The following is an 18310-nucleotide window of genomic DNA, read 5'->3' on the forward strand; positions in this document are numbered from 1 at the left end:
GCTTTGTAGTTAGGCAGCTGGTCTTTAAACATTTATTCAGTTTTCAGTTTAGACTAGTAGGTAGTCTTCATGAAGATGTGACAAATTTGCGTGTTTGGTATCATCAGCCTTATGGAATTGAGGATGGATTGAAAATATAATACAATATTGAAGTTTTACCTTTTCTGTTTTGTAAATTGGTATGTAACAGGTCCAGGTTTACAGTTGACCTGCACTGTGTGACTGGTTTCATACAGTGTTGCTGGGCTACTTCATAGGATAATTAGGGTTCAGCAACACTGGCCTCCCATGTCTGGTAATTGAGTTGGCAGCACGAGCACTTAAAATAAGCAACGGTAGAACAGAGGTCAGACCTGGTAGTGTTGTTATTGCTGTAGAATTGCCGTGCTGAGAGGTTGCAAGCATGCTCATTTTGATCATTATAATTTGTTTTCCTATCCACAATTTCTTTCTTCCAGCTTCAAACGCTGATTCAAGAAACTGACCCTGGTGCAGATTATCGCATTGACCGAGCGCTGAACGAGGCCTGTGAGTCGGTGATACAGACTGCCTGCAAGCATATACGCTCTGGAGACCCAATGTAGGTGTCTCCCAGTTACAACTGGGTCTTGTTTCTGTTGAGCACCCATGGAGGTTGTGTGGCTGACCAGTATAGGTACTAAAACCTGTCCAGAAAGGATGGACTCCCAACTAGTGATTTATACTGGGTTGGAGGGGTGAACTGGGTTCTGTGTTCATTCCTGCTATATAAGCAGGCCAGTATTTTTACAACAGGCTGGTTTAGCACTGGCGAAGGACGTAGCTGTGTCAGGCACTTAGATTAAGTTTGTAACTTTTCATGTGCTAATTTCTCAAACTACATGAGCCTTTAGCAATATCACAAAGTAAAGTTACCAGCCTTAAAAGACTAGTTAAGCCAGATCTTATATAAAATATTCATTATGATTCTGTTGTATGTCAGGCTTGCTGAGAGAATTAAAACAATAGAATTTAAAAGGGTACAAATGTGGTATGCAGTTGATTTTTGTGTGTGTGTGTGTGTAGACTTTTTGAAGGAAGGGAAAGATCTTCACTGTGTTTGAACATCTTTTCTACGGTGTGTTGGAAAGACTGATTTGATGACGCCAGCTGTTACAGGGAAGCTCAGCATGATTATAAGAGTATGTTACAGTCTAACTTTTCTGTTTGCAGGATTCTGTCTTGCCTGATGGAGCACTTGTATACTGAAAAGATGGTAGAGGACTGTGAGCATAGGCTCCTGGAGCTCCAGTATTTTATATCCCGTGATTGGAAGTGAGTACTGTAAAACAAGATTTATTCCTCACTTGATGCTTGTATTTAGTGTTTGTATGCATTAGCCATTCCTTGTAAAACAGAGTAGCTTATGCTTGTTCAAAAGAGGACTTTTAAGCATGCCAGGTCTGGAGAGCATTAATGTCTGTCTAGAACAGTAGAAGCAAAAGCTGCTTGGAAAAAATACATGTGATGCCCACTTGAATCAGGTATGCAACCGTGAAAAATGTCTCAAGTTTGAGCTCTGAAATTCAGAAGTCTCCCCAGTCATATTGAAGTAGAAGGCTGTTTTCTGTCCAGGTGGCAGCCAGTTTTATCTGCTCTGAGCACAATATGGGAGTTAAGAAAACCAGGCTACTAAGTATAAAAAAGGCACACTGTGTGAGAAGCTCCCTGCTTCCATTTGTGCCTTTCTTTCAACTTCTGTGACTACAGCCTGTAGAGCAGATGTAATTCCCTTTGGAGCCCTGCTTTTCCAGCTTTCTCATCCGAAGATGGCAGTGCTTTGTTTTAAACATACACAGAGCCCATTGTGTCTGTGTGAGTTAAGATGAGGAGAGTATAAATATTATAAACATGACCAGTGAGGAGAGAATAAGTATTTGACTTCTTCAGAAGGTCATGTGGTGAGGAAGTCAAGTACATCAAATGGAGTTACTGCAAGAAAAGTTGAATTAATTGTTCTCAGTGACCACAAGGAGCATAAGGCAAGAAGTCATGGGCTTCGATTACTGCAAAGGGTATGCAAATCAAACATTAAGGAAATCTGACTCATAACTGTGTCCATGGGTGGTATTGCCAGCAGTTAAGAGCTGACATGCTCTGTGATGTGCTATGCAAGAGAATGGGAGATGCTTCAAGAAGTTTTGAAGATTTAATTTGTAATTAAGGATCTTAGTGTGTTTTCACGAGGTTGGGAAGTTGATTCCAAATTGAGCGACAAGCATTTTGCCACCTGTTGGTTCAGCTGGTTATACACCACTGCTAAATGATGTAGATTTTCCTGCCTCAAAAGCATTTCAGAATATGAAAAACATTAAAGGTTTGAATAAAGTGACAATGATAACTTTCTGTTTGCAGATTGGATACAGTCCTTTACCGCAAGTGTCAGGGAGATGCCTCCCGTCTCTGCCATACCCATGGCTGGAATGAGACTAGTGAGCTGATGCCTCCAGGGGCTGTTTTCTCCTGCTTGTACAGGCATGCATACCGCACAGAGGAGCAAGGCAGGAGGGTGAGTGCTGAGAGGGCAACTTACTGCTCTTTGTAATAGAAGGGTTGTACATAGGTTCAGATGTTGGACACACTGTGCTAAAGCTGCCAGAATTCAGCAAAAGCTACTTAAAAGCATTTACTGTGGGTGGTACTTGTGCAGCTTGGGATGCCCAGCTCCTCCTCCAGTGTGCCTTGAAGGTCTGTGGTGGTGTTCTGGTAAGGCAGAACAGCCACATCAAGATGTGACAATTGCCATCAGGGGGAACTGCATGCTGACAACACGTAGTGCAAGTCCTCCCCGCAGTCTTTCCAAAGAAGAATGTGGTTCTGTGTAGATAGTCAGCATAGCTGCAAAATTTGCTTTATGCAAAAAGGGGTTCCAAGCCCAGCCTTCCTACACTGTTTCTAATTAAGTTTTGGTTGGAGTACAACTTCAGATTATACTCCATTAAATTTTTCCCATTGATATAAAGCATCTTTTTAGTTCTTTGGAGCCTATTGTACTGGTAAATGTGCTTATGCTCTCTTTAAAGAAGACAGTAGGGCTTGCTGCCCTGCAGTCTGGAGATCCACCACAATGACATTTGTTTTCTTCAGGGTGACTCTTTTCAAGTTTACTGCCCTCTTGTGCCTTTATCAAGGCACTAAAGCCACAGGGTACTTGATTCCGTTTCTCTTGGCACTGTACTGTACACAGCCCCTAGGAGTTGGTGGGTTTACACAATGGCTTGGCTTAAAAATTAATTTCTACAGCTTGATTTAAAAGGTCTCTCATGGCAGGGGTCAAGTATTGATTGAAAGCATCTCTCTTTTAGGAATAATTATTTTAAATGCAGTTTCTTAGTCTGCTGGGTTGGGACTTCTTAATTCCATTTTATATTAGTGCTGACTAAAGAAATCAATAGCCACCCTGCAAATAACCTGTCAGAGAGAGAAAAGGCTTTTAAATGTATTTTTGTTGTGGAAAGTAGGCTAAGGGAGCAACTGTCTTTTTACTTGAAAGCAAACTCATCAGAGATTAGATCTGTACCTTTTTTCAGTGCTGTGCATAAAATGCTAGGTAACCTCCAGTGCTTTGGATATTTAAATATATGAAGTTTTAGGCTTTGACTGGTCCATTTTAGGTCTGCGATATCCTTGGATTTTTTTAGAATTTGTCTCTTCCTCAGTCTGGGCAGATGCTGGTTCTGATGTGCAGCAGTGGGGAAATTACAGCTGGACTGTTGCCTCATTCTAGGCTTCCCTTTTGGACCTGAGGGCATGAGCTGTTTTGACTTCTTCTCCAGAACCAAGTCAGTAGCTTTGAATGAAGGGAGTGGTGCAGGAGATAATCTAGGGACCTGCTTTGTGATCTCGTTTCAAAAGCAAACTGAAGGTTTAAGAATGTAAAATTTATTTTAGTGGAATGAAAGGAGCCTCCCTCCGAACTAAATGACTAAGCCCCAAACTCTTTTGGAGCCTGGGTTGCTTGTGGGTGCCCCAGCGGGCTCATGTGGAGCAACACAGCACTTGGTTTGTACTTCCTGGGATTGCTGATGGCATTTGTGGTCACTCTCAGTGCTTCACTTTATAGGACTTTGTTTGCATTGCATGAATTTAGAGACCCTATACGCTAAACGCACTTTGTCCTCATTGCAGCTATCACGAGAGTGCAGAGCAGAGGTCCAGAGAATTCTCCACCAGCGCGCCATGGATGTGAAGCTGGACCCAGCCCTCCAGGACAAGTGCATGATCGACTTGGGGAAGTGGTGCAGTGAGAAAACGGAGACGGGGCAGGTGCTGTACACAGTAACTCTGCTACTTCTTTTGCAAAGCTGGAGGGGATGGAAGGACAAAAAGGGGGTAGAGACACATTTTTTTTTGTTAGCTGGCTCTTTATAGCTGAGAACATATTAAAAAAGCATGCAGTTCGAAACATCTATGCTAGACTGAGGGACAGAGGTAATATGAAGAAACTTTGCACCTCCCACATGGTTTCAGTAGCTTCAAATGTGTAGTGGAATGAGAAGGGGAAAGGGGATGGTTAATAAGAAGGACTTGATGAAGCAACCCTACCCCACCCTGACTCTTCGTTGTAATATTCTAAGTTTGACATTTCCCACATAAACTTTATCCCATTTCCATTTGGCAAATACTGACATGCTTCCTGTGTTTATACAGAACTGAACTAACATCTGCTGCTACTTAAAGTTTCAACAAATACTTTCATGTTCAATTGCTGTGCCCCAGCAGAGCTGTAGGGAAGGAGCCGTTCAACGGCAGATGCAGTAGAGCATACGCCACTGTCTTTTTGAAGTGTGTATCATAGGTCGTAGTTTGGGTAATTAACCTCTCATTAAGGTTATATGAAGGGAAAATTAAATACGATACTCCAGAAGTGAAAGCACATCATGCAGCTTTTGAGAGCAAGCGGAAACATCCTAGACCAGCATTCTCAATCATTACTATGTATGTGTGTTCTGGGACTGCCAGTGAAGTAGCTGGGATTAAATGAGATTTAGGACTTTACAAGGAGGATGACAGTTTTGTATGTGTTACAATATTTCAAGCTCAAATGTTCAACTGGGGTTCTTGGATCACATGCTAAAATGTCTGGTTTTTTTAGGAGCTGGAATGCCTTCAGGACCATCTTGATGACTTGGCCTCTGATTGCAGAGACATAGTAGGAAACCTCACTGAGCTGGAGTCCGAGGTGAGCTGTTTTCAGCGTGAGATAAAGGGAAGAGTTGAGCATGTCTGGTTAAACATGTCGTTTTGATAGCAAGGGAAAGTGACGTTAGAGTAGATGCAGAAACGCAGCTCTCTGGAGTCAGAAACCAGCCTTTTTACCCCATACAATGGAAGTTTTCATGGGGCTTCTTGAGGTAGAGAAGTGAAAAATAATTGAGGGTTTTAAGCTGGTGATGACGTTTCTCCTGCTTAAAAAACTGGATATGGTACTGAAGCTGAGATTTCTTGCACAGGTAACCCAGTTCACTTTAGTGCAAGTCAAGATATGTTACGGGACTTTATTTTTTGGTCTTGTTTCCAAGTAGTTTTGAGAACCATATTGCAACCTCCCTACTCTAACCCAAAAATGTTGCCAGAAATAACTGCCAGGGCATCATTAGAAGTTTTTAGTGAGGTCAGCAGCTTTACTTATTCTATGAAGTTGCATGTTTGACTGTCTTGCCCCAGACTGTTCCCCTTATCTCTTAAAATTTACGTCGTGCCCTCAAGAAAACTTTGTTCCAGTGATTACAGAATGGTTTGGCCAGAACTATCATAAATCTTCAGCTCATGCCTAGGCATGAGGTGATTTTTAGTGCTGTAGCATCCGATTTGAAGGAGATTGGCTGAATTATCCAAGTAATAAGTTTCTGTGGTGACCAGGCTCTTCCCTTAAGCTGCAGGGCTTGTATTGCATTTGCTATGTTCTTAGCAGGAGTGAACCCTACAATTTCCAGAACTGAAGGGTAAAGCTGTCTGGATTGCATCTTTCAAGACCCTGTAAACTGGCTTGAATTTAACTTATCACAGGTTGTTGTTATTTTTTTTCAGAGCCTTTTTTCTTGTCCATTCACTGTGAAAATGAAATATTGCATGTTTTCTGCAGGACATTCAAATCGAAGCCTTGCTGATGAGAGCATGTGAGCCCATTATCCAGACATTCTGTCATGTGAGTACTCAGTAATAGCTTGAATATCTCTGGAGAAAAACTACTGTGTGGGAAAGGTTAGAGGTTTTTAATATTAGTTCTTGATGTTCTTTCTGCACTTAAAAGGTAAAATCAGAGGTAAGCAGTTACAAAAGTCTTTAATATAAAAAAAAAAACACCCTGAAACAAGAATTCTTAGTTTAGTTTGGTATTTCTGCTGCTGTCAGAGACCTAGCGCAAAAGCTAGAGGTTTAAAGATGAATATTGCCCTGTAATTGGAAAAGTTACTCTTTACAGTGAGTTAAAAAGTAAACTCTTTCCTTACCCTGCCCAGCAAGCAGAGTGTGTGTCCAGCCGCTCCACTGTGCAGCTGCTCGGCATTGCTGAAATAACTTCTTCGATTGCTCTAGGGTTGAGTAGTTAAATAGCAATGAAGGCACCTCACTGTAATACTTCACGTAAGCATTGAGTCTCTGTGGTATGTTCTCCTGAGTCTAAAGCATGTATGTTCCTGAGATTATTCTTTCCCAAACTATATCTATAAATACTTGTGTGGCACAACTCTCGGGTGGTCAGTTAAAACTCACAATAGAGAGTGGGACTGCAAATAACATTATTTCTGGTCACTGTGGGCTAAAGGCATATAAAAATCATGACTTGTAAGAGTAGCTCATTTTTAAGCCTTTCGTCTGTTTTGCAGGAGGTTGCAGACAACCAGATTGATTCTGGGGATCTAATGGAGTGTCTAATACAGAACAAACACCAGAAGGAAATGAATGAAAAATGTGCAATCGGAGTTACTCATTTCCAGCTGGTAAGCAGTGCTTTTGTCTTCTGTCCGTGGAAGCCTGTTCCGTTTGTTGAGGGTGTTGACAGAATTAGCTAATAATGAAACCCCTCCTTCGAGATTGATTTCTGCCTGTATTTAAAGTGCTCTTATGAATTCAGACTGTTGTACTTGCACGCCTGGTCATAAATGGTCACTTCTGGAGCTTATTTATTTTCAGTCTCTCCTTCCTTCCCTACATGTGGTAGATAGGGTCCCAGCTTCTTCAGTGGTGAAGTGTCTCCCTTGTATCATCATTAATAAGTTGTGAACAAAAGCATCTTCTGATTGTACAATTCAACAATTGTTCTTTTGGGCAGCACTTTTTTTTTCCACCGGGTAACCAAAGTTGCTTTTCTCATTTCTTGCAGGTTCAAATGAAAGATTTTAGGTTCTCATACAAGTTTAAAATGGCTTGCAAGGAGGACGTGCTGAAACTTTGCCCCAACATCAAAAAAAAGTATGTAGCACCTGAGCAAACAGCAATCTGATTTTATAAACATGTAATAAAGTTAAAGGATATTTCATGATAGGACAGAAAATGCTGGAATTCCTTTAAAGGCCAATTGTTTTGTGTGTTTTCTTGTAGTTACTGCATTCTGCAGATGCTTAAGGTAGAGGCATTGCATGCCTCTTTAAAATCACTTCTGCTTTACTCTTGCATACATGCCTGTCCTCTTTATTTTTCTTGCTCCAAAAATAGCTAATGATGACAATTAGTGGACTGTGTGTCCCAGAGTGTTTTATGTCCTTGCTAGATTCACCATCTTCTGAGATGCAGGCTGCAGTTGTTCCAGTTGCTGGTCTGGGAAGGGAAAATATGCCACTTGTTTTAGGTGGTTTGTTCATCTCAGGATAAGGGGTTTTTTAATATCATACTGCAATGACGTAAGGGTAAATTACACACAAGGCCAATCCTGTTTGTGGATTGCAAGACCATTCACATTTTATGATATAAATGTCCTTGCCATAACGCGAAAGGATTGTTTGCAATGCAGTGTAGGTATTGACCTTCGTCTATCTCTGAGATTAAGTAAAGCTTTTCTGAAGTGCTCACATAACTTAAGAGCAGAGGTTTTGCTGGACAGGGGTGTGGTAGGATTTTGAATATCTTCTGTCTGATAATCTAGACTCCAATGAGATAGCATCAGATTTAGGTTTCGTGATCCAATTACTCTGCATAGAGCTGTGCCCAGGCTACAAGTAAACACAGATGCAGAAGGACTTTGTGTTGTCTTTGGATCCTTGGGCTCAGTTTCTCAGATGTGATGATCCAACACCAATCTTGGCTGGTCTGAGTGAAGGATATATGAGTAAAAAGCTGTTTTCTTGCCTGCAGGGTGGATGTAGTGATCTGTCTGAGCACAACTGTGCGCAATGATACTTTGCAGGATGCCAAGGAGCACAGGGTCTCTCTGAAGTGCCGCAAGCAGCTGCGTGTTGAGGAGCTAGAGATGGTAAACATGCATGAAACTCTTGATCTGCCTGATCTTCTAGCGAGGTCCTTGACTGAAAGCTTCCTGGTTTGTCTGCCCTGGAAAAAAAAGGAAGCTCGTTTGTAAGATGTATCCAGTTTATTTTTACACTCTTCTTACAACATGAGGCTGAGTTGCCCTTCATGGTGAAAGACATGATTGTCTACTTTAATGTCTTAAATAATAGTCTCATGAAGGCCAAGGCAAGCGAAATGGTCATTGGAATTTCAGCTAGCAGTGATTATGTTTACTGTTAGATAGCAATGTGCTACACATGCTGGTGTCCTTAAAGTCCTCTAGGAGAGAATAAAAGCTTCGTTTTACAGCCTGAGGAAACAAGCACATATGAAGCAACTCGACTCCAGCTGCTCTAAGTTGCTCAGCGGATAAATAAGAGTAGTGTTTGTTCTGGTAGACAAGGCTGCCTCTCAGCTTCCTGCTGCAGTGCTTCCAGCAATAAACTCCTGAGGTCTTTGTCCAGTAGATAATTGTCGGAGTTTTAAAGCTTCACCTTAAGTAGGCCCGTGTCAGAAGATGCAGCATTCCTGCCTTTGTATGGAAGAATCCAAATGCTGGGCATCACAAAAACCAGGAAACTTCATTCACGTCCTCCAGATCACTCAAGAGATGAGTGGTTATTAATGTGTCCTTTAGCTTTCACAGGAAAATATTTTGGTTGTCTTGAACATTTGTCGATGCCCATTTAGGAGGAGCAGTGGCAGCAATTTGCCAGTTCTAAGGTTCAATTTAAACATTCTTTCAGTGTCAAAAGCTACTGTATGGATTTGCAAAGCTGATTTCCCACTAACACCACTTTTCACACCTTAGACTCTTATATTTAAAGAAACTGACCAATCTGTTGTGGGAGTTGTTTGCTTGTGGTGAGTAGAGGGCTTGAGCTATTAGATTGACTAAGTAAAATAGTCCTTAGAGTCCTACTTCAAAGTTCATACTGTAATTTATCCTGCAGACTGAGGACATCAGACTCGAACCAGAACTGTATGAGGCTTGTAAAAGTGACATAAAGAATTACTGCCAAAACGTGCCCTATGGCAATGCTCAGGTAATGGGTTTTATTAATAATTTATGATTTAATTTGTACTTTCATTTCAGAAAACTTTTGAAGAATACTTTTGTCCCTGTGAGGACAGTGTTAGATTTTCATTTTGATACCACTGAAATGTTTTGTTAGTATTTTGGGACATTCTTCTTTTTCTTTCTTTCTCGTGCTGGTTCCTGGGCATTAATATCAGGTGGATACAATGCAGTGAGCACTTCATTCCTCAGTTAATGCTAGTTATAAGCTATTAGTAGCTGGTTACTGTAAATGTTAAAGATTTAGGCATAATGGCTGCAAGGTGAGGTTTAGCGTTTTGGAGTAAGTCCAGGCGGCCCTCTTCATCTCATTAAATCTTTGTGGGAAAAGATGAGCTTAACACAAGTCCTGGAAATAAGCACTGGTAATGACTTCTGATAATATCGAGGCATTGGGAACTTACCTGCATAAATCAGGTGAAGACAGCCATTAGGGGAACACATAGCTCTGCATTTTGAGCAGTGTATGGCAGAATCATCAGTGTGTCTGTTGTGGTTGTAATACTGTGTTGTAGATTATTGAATGCCTAAAAGAAATCAAAAAGCAGTTGAGTACCCGGTGCCACCAGAAGGTGTTTAAACTGCAAGAGACAGAGATGATGGATCCAGAACTGGACTACACACTCATGAGAGTCTGCAAGCAGATGATCAAGGTAATGGTAGTGTGCTGATTGAAAAGGGCAGAGTTGCGATACAAAGACTGTCGGGTTTGAGCTTCTCATAGAGGCTTGTATACAAGACTACTGTGTTGTTTTACAAGTATGATTGCTTTTTTGTAAAATAATCAGTTTCTTTCTTCTGAGTCAGGCTGAGGTTTCTTCAGGGCTCTTCTCTTCAAATTTGCATCCTTCAAATATCTGATGAAAGCCTGTGCACTAATGACTTCCGTCCCCAACTGCCAGCAGAATTGGGGAGGAAGTCTGTGCTCAGGCTTCTAACACAGTTTTCATCCAGTTGGTTTGGATCTGGATTTGGATTGACTTTTAGCGAAGGTGAAGAAGTTATGATAACAGTGAGCCGTAACATCTTCAGTTCACTGCTGACCTGGTGCACAGAGGCTTTCATCAAACTGATAAAGCAGGCCAAATCTTAAAATTAGAAGTGCTGCCTTAAAGTGGTACCATGTGGAAAGCAGCAGTGAATGTTAATATGAGACACTCTTGTGCAGCAGCCAGAATCGCAAGCCCTGAAGTGTTGGTGTATGTGGTTGGGATGCAGTACCCTGGCTCTGTATTGTGGCTGAAGCAGAACATCTTAAGAATTTATTGCTCTTCAGTACAAACTCATTCTTTTACAAAAAGATCTGTAGTCTCATGAGAACAGTGAGGACTAGAAAATACAACAGCCTTATCTTACACCCACAGAATTAGTTTCTAACAAAAGAAATTAGTACTTTGATCTGAATTTTGGGTAAGACGGTTCACTTTTGACTATCTAATTCAAGGTGGGAATGGGCAAATTGGCATCAGTGAGCTGTTCTCTGCTTTCTCATCATGCATGGTCTTACTTGGTCCTGAGTGTTACTAATGAAATCCTTACCTGTTGCTTTGTCCAGCCAGCATTTATGCAAAACAACAGTGTGTGTGTAGACTTAAAAGATTCCCTTTTTAGTTTCTAAAATAAAAACAGTGAAAGTAGTATGAGACCTAATTTAGTGGTTATTTTCTGCAAAGTGTGCTGTAACTTAGGAATAGAAAATAAAGGCAAATTGATTTTGATACTGCCAACACAAAATGGAGCCTAGAAGCCAGTCAAGGCTGTATAGCGTTGTGCTGACTCTGAACAGAGATTTTTGTGCCTGTAGTCAATTTAGAGAGTAGTGCTGTTCCTTTTTAATAGGAGGTGTTGCGCCTGGCGAGTGTGTGTGTGTATACCTTTGAGCTGGGCAGGTGGTTATTCTCTTCCATGAATATAATTGCACTCTTTTTTAAGTACCTAGTAATGAAACTTGTGTATATTTGGGTTTTTTTTTTTGTAGCGGTTTTGTCCAGAAGCAGACTCAAAAAATATGTTGCAGTGTTTGAAACAAAACAAGAACAGTGAAGTGATGGATCCTAAATGCAAGCAAATGATTACCAAGCGCCAGATTACCCAGAACACAGGTATTGTCTTCTGAAAAAAACTTCATTTTCCTGCCTGAGCTGTCGAGTGGTCTACAGGGCTGAAAGAATATTTGCTTTGTTTTATTCTCCTTCCTGGTTGTCAGCCCACACACTGATGTTATTCAGTCAAGTTATTGAGGGTCAGCGTGTGCTATTGGACCCACTTTATTCCTAAAGTTCACAAGTTAGTATTTTTTCACAACAGAATTTTATTTTAAATTTATTGGTGGTACAGTGTAATCCAGGGATTTCTATCATATCTCTATTGGAGTGTTATGTTCTGTAATCTGAAGAGATGTGTACTTCAATGAAGTTTTGCCATCTTTCCCGGTTAGATTACCGCTTAAATCCAGTGCTCAGGAAGGCCTGCAAAGCAGACATACCGAAATTCTGCCAAAATATCCTGAATAGAGCCAAGGATGATACAGAGTTGGAAGGACAAGTCATCTCATGCCTGAAGTTGAAATACGCAGACCAGGTGAGTGGAGCTGGAGCGTGCAAATGAGAAACTGGGCTGAGCAACACTCAGTGAATGGCAGATCAAACTTGGGCTTGTGGTTGTTCAGTGTATATAACAGGCTGCACATAATTGAGGTTTTATGCTCCTATACAAGTATTATAAAATATATAGATATTAAAATGCAAGGTGATTGATTAGTGAAAATAGAGGTCATTGAGTTGGGTTAATGACTTTCTCCGCTTAATAGCGTCTCTCTTCAGACTGCGAGGACCAAATTCGAGTGATAATACAGGAATCGGCTCTTGATTATCGGCTGGATCCCCAACTTCAGATGCACTGTTCTGAAGAGGTAGGAGAAGTAGCTCCACAGCTGCTCTTTCAGGATGAAAACTCCCTTCATGAAAAGATTTTGTTTCTTAAAAGATGTACTATCCTGATAATTAAAACAAACAAAAAAACCTTTTGAACAGCTTGTAACTAGTCAGGTTCTCTGCTTGTGACTTTTGCCCAACATGCAAGAATTCCAGTTTCCTGTGCAGTGCTAATATGAAGATAATTTTTTCATCTGGGATCTCATCAGTACTTGTGACCATGGAAAAATACTGCTTTCCTGTTGTAAAAAAATTCTCTGGTGTTGTCAGCCTTAACTGGAACACAGTCAGATAGTTGAGCTTTCATTTTTGATTGCCAAATCAGTAGTGCCTCAAATATTGCTTATTTCATATCTTAACATTACTTCTATTCAGGTTTTCCCCCCTGCCTTCCTACTCAGTGCATCAATATTGACTTCTTGCTGTTGGGTTTCAAAGGGTTTGCATATTGCATGAGCCAGACTGCATTTGGCTCTGGGGATTCTGGAGGTGAAATATCTCGTCGTGTGTTCTCTAGCTGTGCCCTGTGATGAACTAATGTATTTGAGATATAAATGTGCTAAAAGATAGAATGATTGTTCTGAGTGACTTCTGTTAAAATACCTTTTTCAAAATAGATTTCCAACTTGTGTGCAGAAGAAGCAGCAGCTCAGGAGCAGACTGGGCAGGTGGAAGAATGTCTGAAAGTGAATCTGCTGAAAATAAAAACTGAAATGTGCAAGAAGGTAAAGGAAATAAATTGAATGTGCTCTAAAAGGCACCTCATCCCTGGAAAAGTCTGTGATTTTTCCAGATCACAGCCCAGGCCATGTTCTAACTAGTATGAAGCCAGAGCTCTATAAATTTCCGTACACATCTCAGTTCTGGCCTGCAGCGATTCAATTCAATTTCAATTTGCCAGTGAAAATTGTGCCGACAATGCCTCCTTTGCAATCCCAGGCTTGGATCCTTTCTTGACTATGGTTGCCAAAGATTCTTGTTACTAATCTGTTTTCTGTTGCTGTCTCTATTGCTTCCCGAGTGCTGGGTGCGGCTAAGGGCTGTATGCCCTGTGGCTGTGGCACCTTATTTCAGTTCTAACTGAAGTAACCCTGGCATATTGACTTTGTATTTTAGATTAATGTGGCTATTTTAATGAAAGTAACTGTGGTAACCCTTAAAAGCCAGGACATTTTATCCAGCCTAAAACAGCATTCATAGCCTCATTTGAGGACAGTGCTGTTTTTTTCTCATGATCTTGGATTTTTAAAAAATTATGCACCTTTCAGAAACATTGAGCAGTATGAGTTTTGTCATTTCCCACTCCCCAGGAAGTGCTCAACATGCTGAAGGAAAGCAAAGCAGATATATTTGTTGACCCAGTGCTTCACACAGCCTGTGCCCTGGACATCAAACACCACTGTGCTGCCATTCCACCGGGGAGAGGACGCCGTAAGTGCTCGTACTTTACTTATATAACCTCTCAGTCCTGAGGGCCTTTTAATGCTGGCAAGAGAATGCAGCTTATCCTAAGTACCAGGTCTTTCCACCAGTTCTCTGTGGATAATGAAGTGCAATGGCTGCAGAGGTGGTAGATGCCACTAGAAGATGGCTATCAAGAAGTCCTTCCTTGTGGCAGAGGTGGGACCAGTTCTTCAATCCTGATATCTGTGCAGCCTTATCTGCAAATCTAATGAGTATATTTAGTATTCCATCATTCATATGATTACTCACAGTAGCGTGTGATACCAGATCCATAACCCTTCTATAAAGTCCCTTCTCAGTTAAATCCCATTGAAAATGAGCTCTTAATACACATGGACTGAAGTACATGGACTCATTTTTCTGCAAGGTTTATTTCCCACCCTCTGTCAGCTTCACACAAGATAGAGCTCCCAAGCTTGCTTATGATAGTGTTACACCAGACTGCATCAAAAGCTTCCCTGAAAAGAAGCTGCTTCAGAAGTGAATCAGCTTGGTTTTACAAGATTCATTCTTAGCTAATCCCCTTGGTCCTTCTTTCTTTATGTCAGTCTTCGTCCATAGTTGGCTTGTTTCAGTATTTTTGACAGGCAAAATTAAACTAAAGTCCTTTGATCCTATTTTTTCTTCTCTACTTAAATGTACCATTTTTTTCTTTCCAAACATTACAGAGATAGGTAATCTTTACTACATTCTCTAAGTTCACTTCGCAGCTAAAGGCTCTGAGACTTCATCAACTGTTCCAAGTCCTGTAAGACTGAGTTCAGCAGGTTCAGACCACTTGAAACATAAGTATTTCCTAACCCATTATATTCCTGTTTGAGGTTAAGCTCTTGCACTTTGTTACAATTACGTTAGCTAACTGGATTGTCTGTATGGCTGTTTAAGGAAAGCTAGTGGAAAAAAAAGGTTCTGAACTTTCCCATCTTTCTGAGTTTAGATGGCATTAAAAATAGCAGCCAAGTCTTTTCCTGATCCTTATCTTTCATGCTGGTTCCTGAATGCCTTTCTGAAATTCTGGGTATCCTTTATTTATTCCTGTTTTGTCATAGTTCTTTTGATGTGTGTTCTGATGTATTTGCACTGGAGGGTGTGCAGAAGTCTGTAGCTGAGGGATCTGACTCTGAGTGTTTGAACTGACAATTGTATTTAAAAAGTGTGGAATTAGTTTAAAATTTGCAGCCTGTTTGCTATGAACAAAACTCTTCACTGCAAAGCAAAAAGCATCTAATTAGAGATTATTCAAGTAAGGTGGTGTAAGCATAAAATACAAAATTTTATGTCTATGTCTCGTACAAGCATATAAAAGAGGTTATGAGTTAACCAAGGTACTCTGTAGGCACCCAGAACATTGTGATCCTATTTCCTTTGCACAAGACTGTGCAAAAACTCAGGAAGTTAATCCCTTCCCAAACATTTTGTTGATCATAAGAAACTCTTAACAAGCCTAAGGAGATAACACTCTGTTTTCCTGAGCTGAATTTGATCTTCTCTCTAAAGGATAGTGGCACAGAATTTAGAGTATAGCCTATTGAAGGTGCAAACATGTAAGATATTTATAAAATCTTATGTAAATCACATGATGGATACACATCTTGGATATGCACTGTAATTTATTTTTGGAAGTCAAAATTCCTTATGCCTCAAAATTCAATATTAATAATGAATCTTGGTGAAACTGCTAGCTTCAAGGGTACAACACAGCTTTGTGTATAGTCTGTCAGGCTGGCTAGTCTGTTCAGAAAGCCATGGGACCATCAGCCTTTATGAGAATTGAAGTGTTCCTTTCCAGCAGCCTTTCTGTAGCATGTTGTTGAAGCCACCGTTTCCATTTTGTAACACCATTTTCTGTGTCTTACAGAAATGTCATGCTTAATGGAAGCTCTGGAAGATAAGCGTGTGAGGTTGCAGCCTGAATGCAAGAAACGCCTTAATGATCGTATTGAAATGTGGAGCTATGCCGCAAAGGTGAATATTTAAAGGATTTCGTTTTTTTTGTGTTGGATCTTTGTTGTGAGCCACTTACGAAAAACTTCAGCTGTAATGAAATTCTTGTCTCTGAATGAAGTTTAGCATGTTGAGTTTGGTCCAGAAAAACTGAAATTGGGTCTCCTTTTTTGAACTTGTCTGTCTTACTCTCTAAGTGTCTGGGATGCATCTTCAACAGCACAGAATCAGAATGTCTTTTGTGCACACAAGGCTTGGTCTGGGGCAGTGAAATGGGGTCAGCAGAACTTGTGTTATGACACTGTCTCCTGCGCAGCAGTTCCCTTGAATGAATTGTTGCAGTCCTGCTTGTTTGTGGTTCAGGCCAAGTCTGATAATGACAGGAGGCAATAGCGGTACCAGAGACTAAACCTGATCAATGCCAAGGCTGAGAGTCACATGGAAAGCACTGCTTGGCTCAGTTATTCCCTTCTGTCTTCCAGGTTGCCCCAGCAGAAGGCTTTTCTGACCTTGCCATGCAAGTTATGACCTCTCCATCTAAGAATTACATACTGTCCGTGATCACGGTCGGCATCTGTGTACTCTTCCTCATCGGCCTGATGTGTGGACGCATCACCAAGCGGGTGACAAGAGAGCTCAAGGACAGGTAGAGCCTGGATTGCCTGCTGAAGAAATGCCTGCCCAGTGCCCAGTTTTGTACAGCCCTCCTCTGTATAGTCTACCCACCCCCTCTTGTGAGAGGAGAATAAAAAGAAAAAAAAAAAAAAAAATTAGAACAGCAGCAGGTGTTGGCTCAGTTTTCCCATCCTGGATCTCATCCACAGCATCTTCATCCTATGAAAGTTTGTGTGCAACATTGGCAGCCCAGCCAGCAGCTTTTGTTACCCCTTTGTTAGCAGACTCTCGTTTACCTGCCTGTAGACAAGTCTCTATTGTACTGTTGGAACTGCCTTCACTCTCAAATCAGACTGATATGACCTGCAGCTCAAGCAGTTTTTAAGTAAATTTTTAAAGAAAGACATATATCTGCGTACCGACTACATGATTTAGGTAATGGTTCATACTGAAATCTTGTCATCCTCTGTGGCTGGGTGAAATTGAGGCAGGAAATTAAAGGATAAATTTCATCTTACACCACAGTTGGCCTTGTTTTGGACATCTTGCTCATCTTATGTAAAGCATCTTCAGAGCATAGTCTTGGACAACCTAAAAACACCAGTCACTGGTGTCATCTTCTAGTGAATATCTATCCTGCTTTTGTTGCTGTGGATTTTTTTTGGCTGAAAAGATGTCCTCCCTTTCTTCCTCTGCCACTCGCAAGATAGAATAAAATACTGACCAGGATCAAATACTCATGTGAGCTGTACAGCTTGTATTTCAGTAGATTGAAGGAACGGTGTAGACGTGAGGCACGTGGAGCCTGTCAGTAGTGCACAGCACTGCTGTCGGGGCACTAAGTGCTGTGATCGGTTACTTGGTCAACTTTTTTATTAGGGATGATGCAGTATAATTCTAACACTCCTTTTATTTTTCCTTGCTGCTGCTAAGCTATTGCTCTTCCGAATTAACTATCTGTAGATGGTATTGACACACTGGCAATACGTTGCTTTGTCAGTGATGCAGAAAGCGACTGAACACTCAATGCTTTGTCTGTACAATGGTTACCTGTGGGCTAGTGCAGTGGTTTGTAACTGGTCTGTCTGGGTCTTAATGGTTTGAATAGTAGCGCTGGAGAGTGTTTTTAATTTCCACAACTACAACTGATACAGATAGCAACTGGTGTTGGCTGGGATGTAGGACACAGTTGCTGGTCCAGAAGGCCAAGCAGGAGTGGATGGAAGGATTATAGTGTTGTGTGAAAGGCAGAAACATTTGGATCTTTGAGGCAAGTAGCTTTCACATTATTACCATCAGTGTGTGCACTTAAACTATATATAATTACAATTCCAGAACCTTCTACTTATACGAGAAAGCCTGAAGAAGTTGTTTTAGAAAAGCTGCACCAGCAGTTGTGGCCTCTTCTTACCTGAAACATGAGGAGAGGTCGAGTGTGCTGGTGAAATCCAGAAGAGACCGCATGAGAGTCCACGTGTACAGTAGAATATATTTTATTTTTTTTCTAAACGTACTCATCTGCATTTGCTGCAGTAAAAATCATGTGCCTGAAAGTGTCCAACTTGATGCTTGAACCATAACTTTATTTCTCACTCAGTGCGCTGATAGGTAAGACCTGACACTTCCAGTTCTCTGTGTTGCTCTCTAGAACAATAGAGGTGGTTTTGAGACACTTTGGAGTGTGGACCAGCTGATTCTGATGATGCTGCTTGTACAGAATGGCATATACAAAATACTGTGAGCTTTTGCTGCAGCTGAAGCTTTGTGCAAACATAGCTTCATCCCACTCTGAGGATGGACAGCAAACTATTAT

At 41.0% G+C, this 18310-nt stretch overlaps 1 protein-coding gene across 1 annotated transcript in view; it reads left to right on the forward strand.

The window, feature by feature from the left end:
• Positions 1-16538, forward strand: part of GLG1 (golgi glycoprotein 1) — a gene marked incomplete at its 5' end in the record, with an annotated part of 73519 nt that extends 56981 nt beyond the window's left edge. Inside the window, 18 exons of the mRNA XM_080352124.1 lie at positions 459-580; positions 1192-1293; positions 2374-2527; positions 4147-4284; positions 5114-5200; positions 6104-6166; positions 6846-6959; positions 7343-7431; positions 8311-8428; positions 9417-9509; positions 10057-10194; positions 11520-11643; positions 11979-12121; positions 12351-12452; positions 13092-13199; positions 13785-13905; positions 15797-15903; positions 16365-16538. Coding sequence (XP_080208250.1) covers positions 459-580; positions 1192-1293; positions 2374-2527; positions 4147-4284; positions 5114-5200; positions 6104-6166; positions 6846-6959; positions 7343-7431; positions 8311-8428; positions 9417-9509; positions 10057-10194; positions 11520-11643; positions 11979-12121; positions 12351-12452; positions 13092-13199; positions 13785-13905; positions 15797-15903; positions 16365-16532 — 2091 coding nt within the window. The 3' untranslated portion in view covers positions 16533-16538. The remainder of the gene's footprint in view (positions 1-458; positions 581-1191; positions 1294-2373; positions 2528-4146; positions 4285-5113; positions 5201-6103; positions 6167-6845; positions 6960-7342; positions 7432-8310; positions 8429-9416; positions 9510-10056; positions 10195-11519; positions 11644-11978; positions 12122-12350; positions 12453-13091; positions 13200-13784; positions 13906-15796; positions 15904-16364) is intronic.
• Positions 16539-18310: the final 1772 nt, after the last annotated feature.

This window comes from Nesoenas mayeri (assembly GCF_963082525.1).
Source record: "Nesoenas mayeri genome assembly, chromosome: 12".
Classification (NCBI taxonomy): domain Eukaryota; kingdom Metazoa; phylum Chordata; class Aves; order Columbiformes; family Columbidae; genus Nesoenas; species Nesoenas mayeri.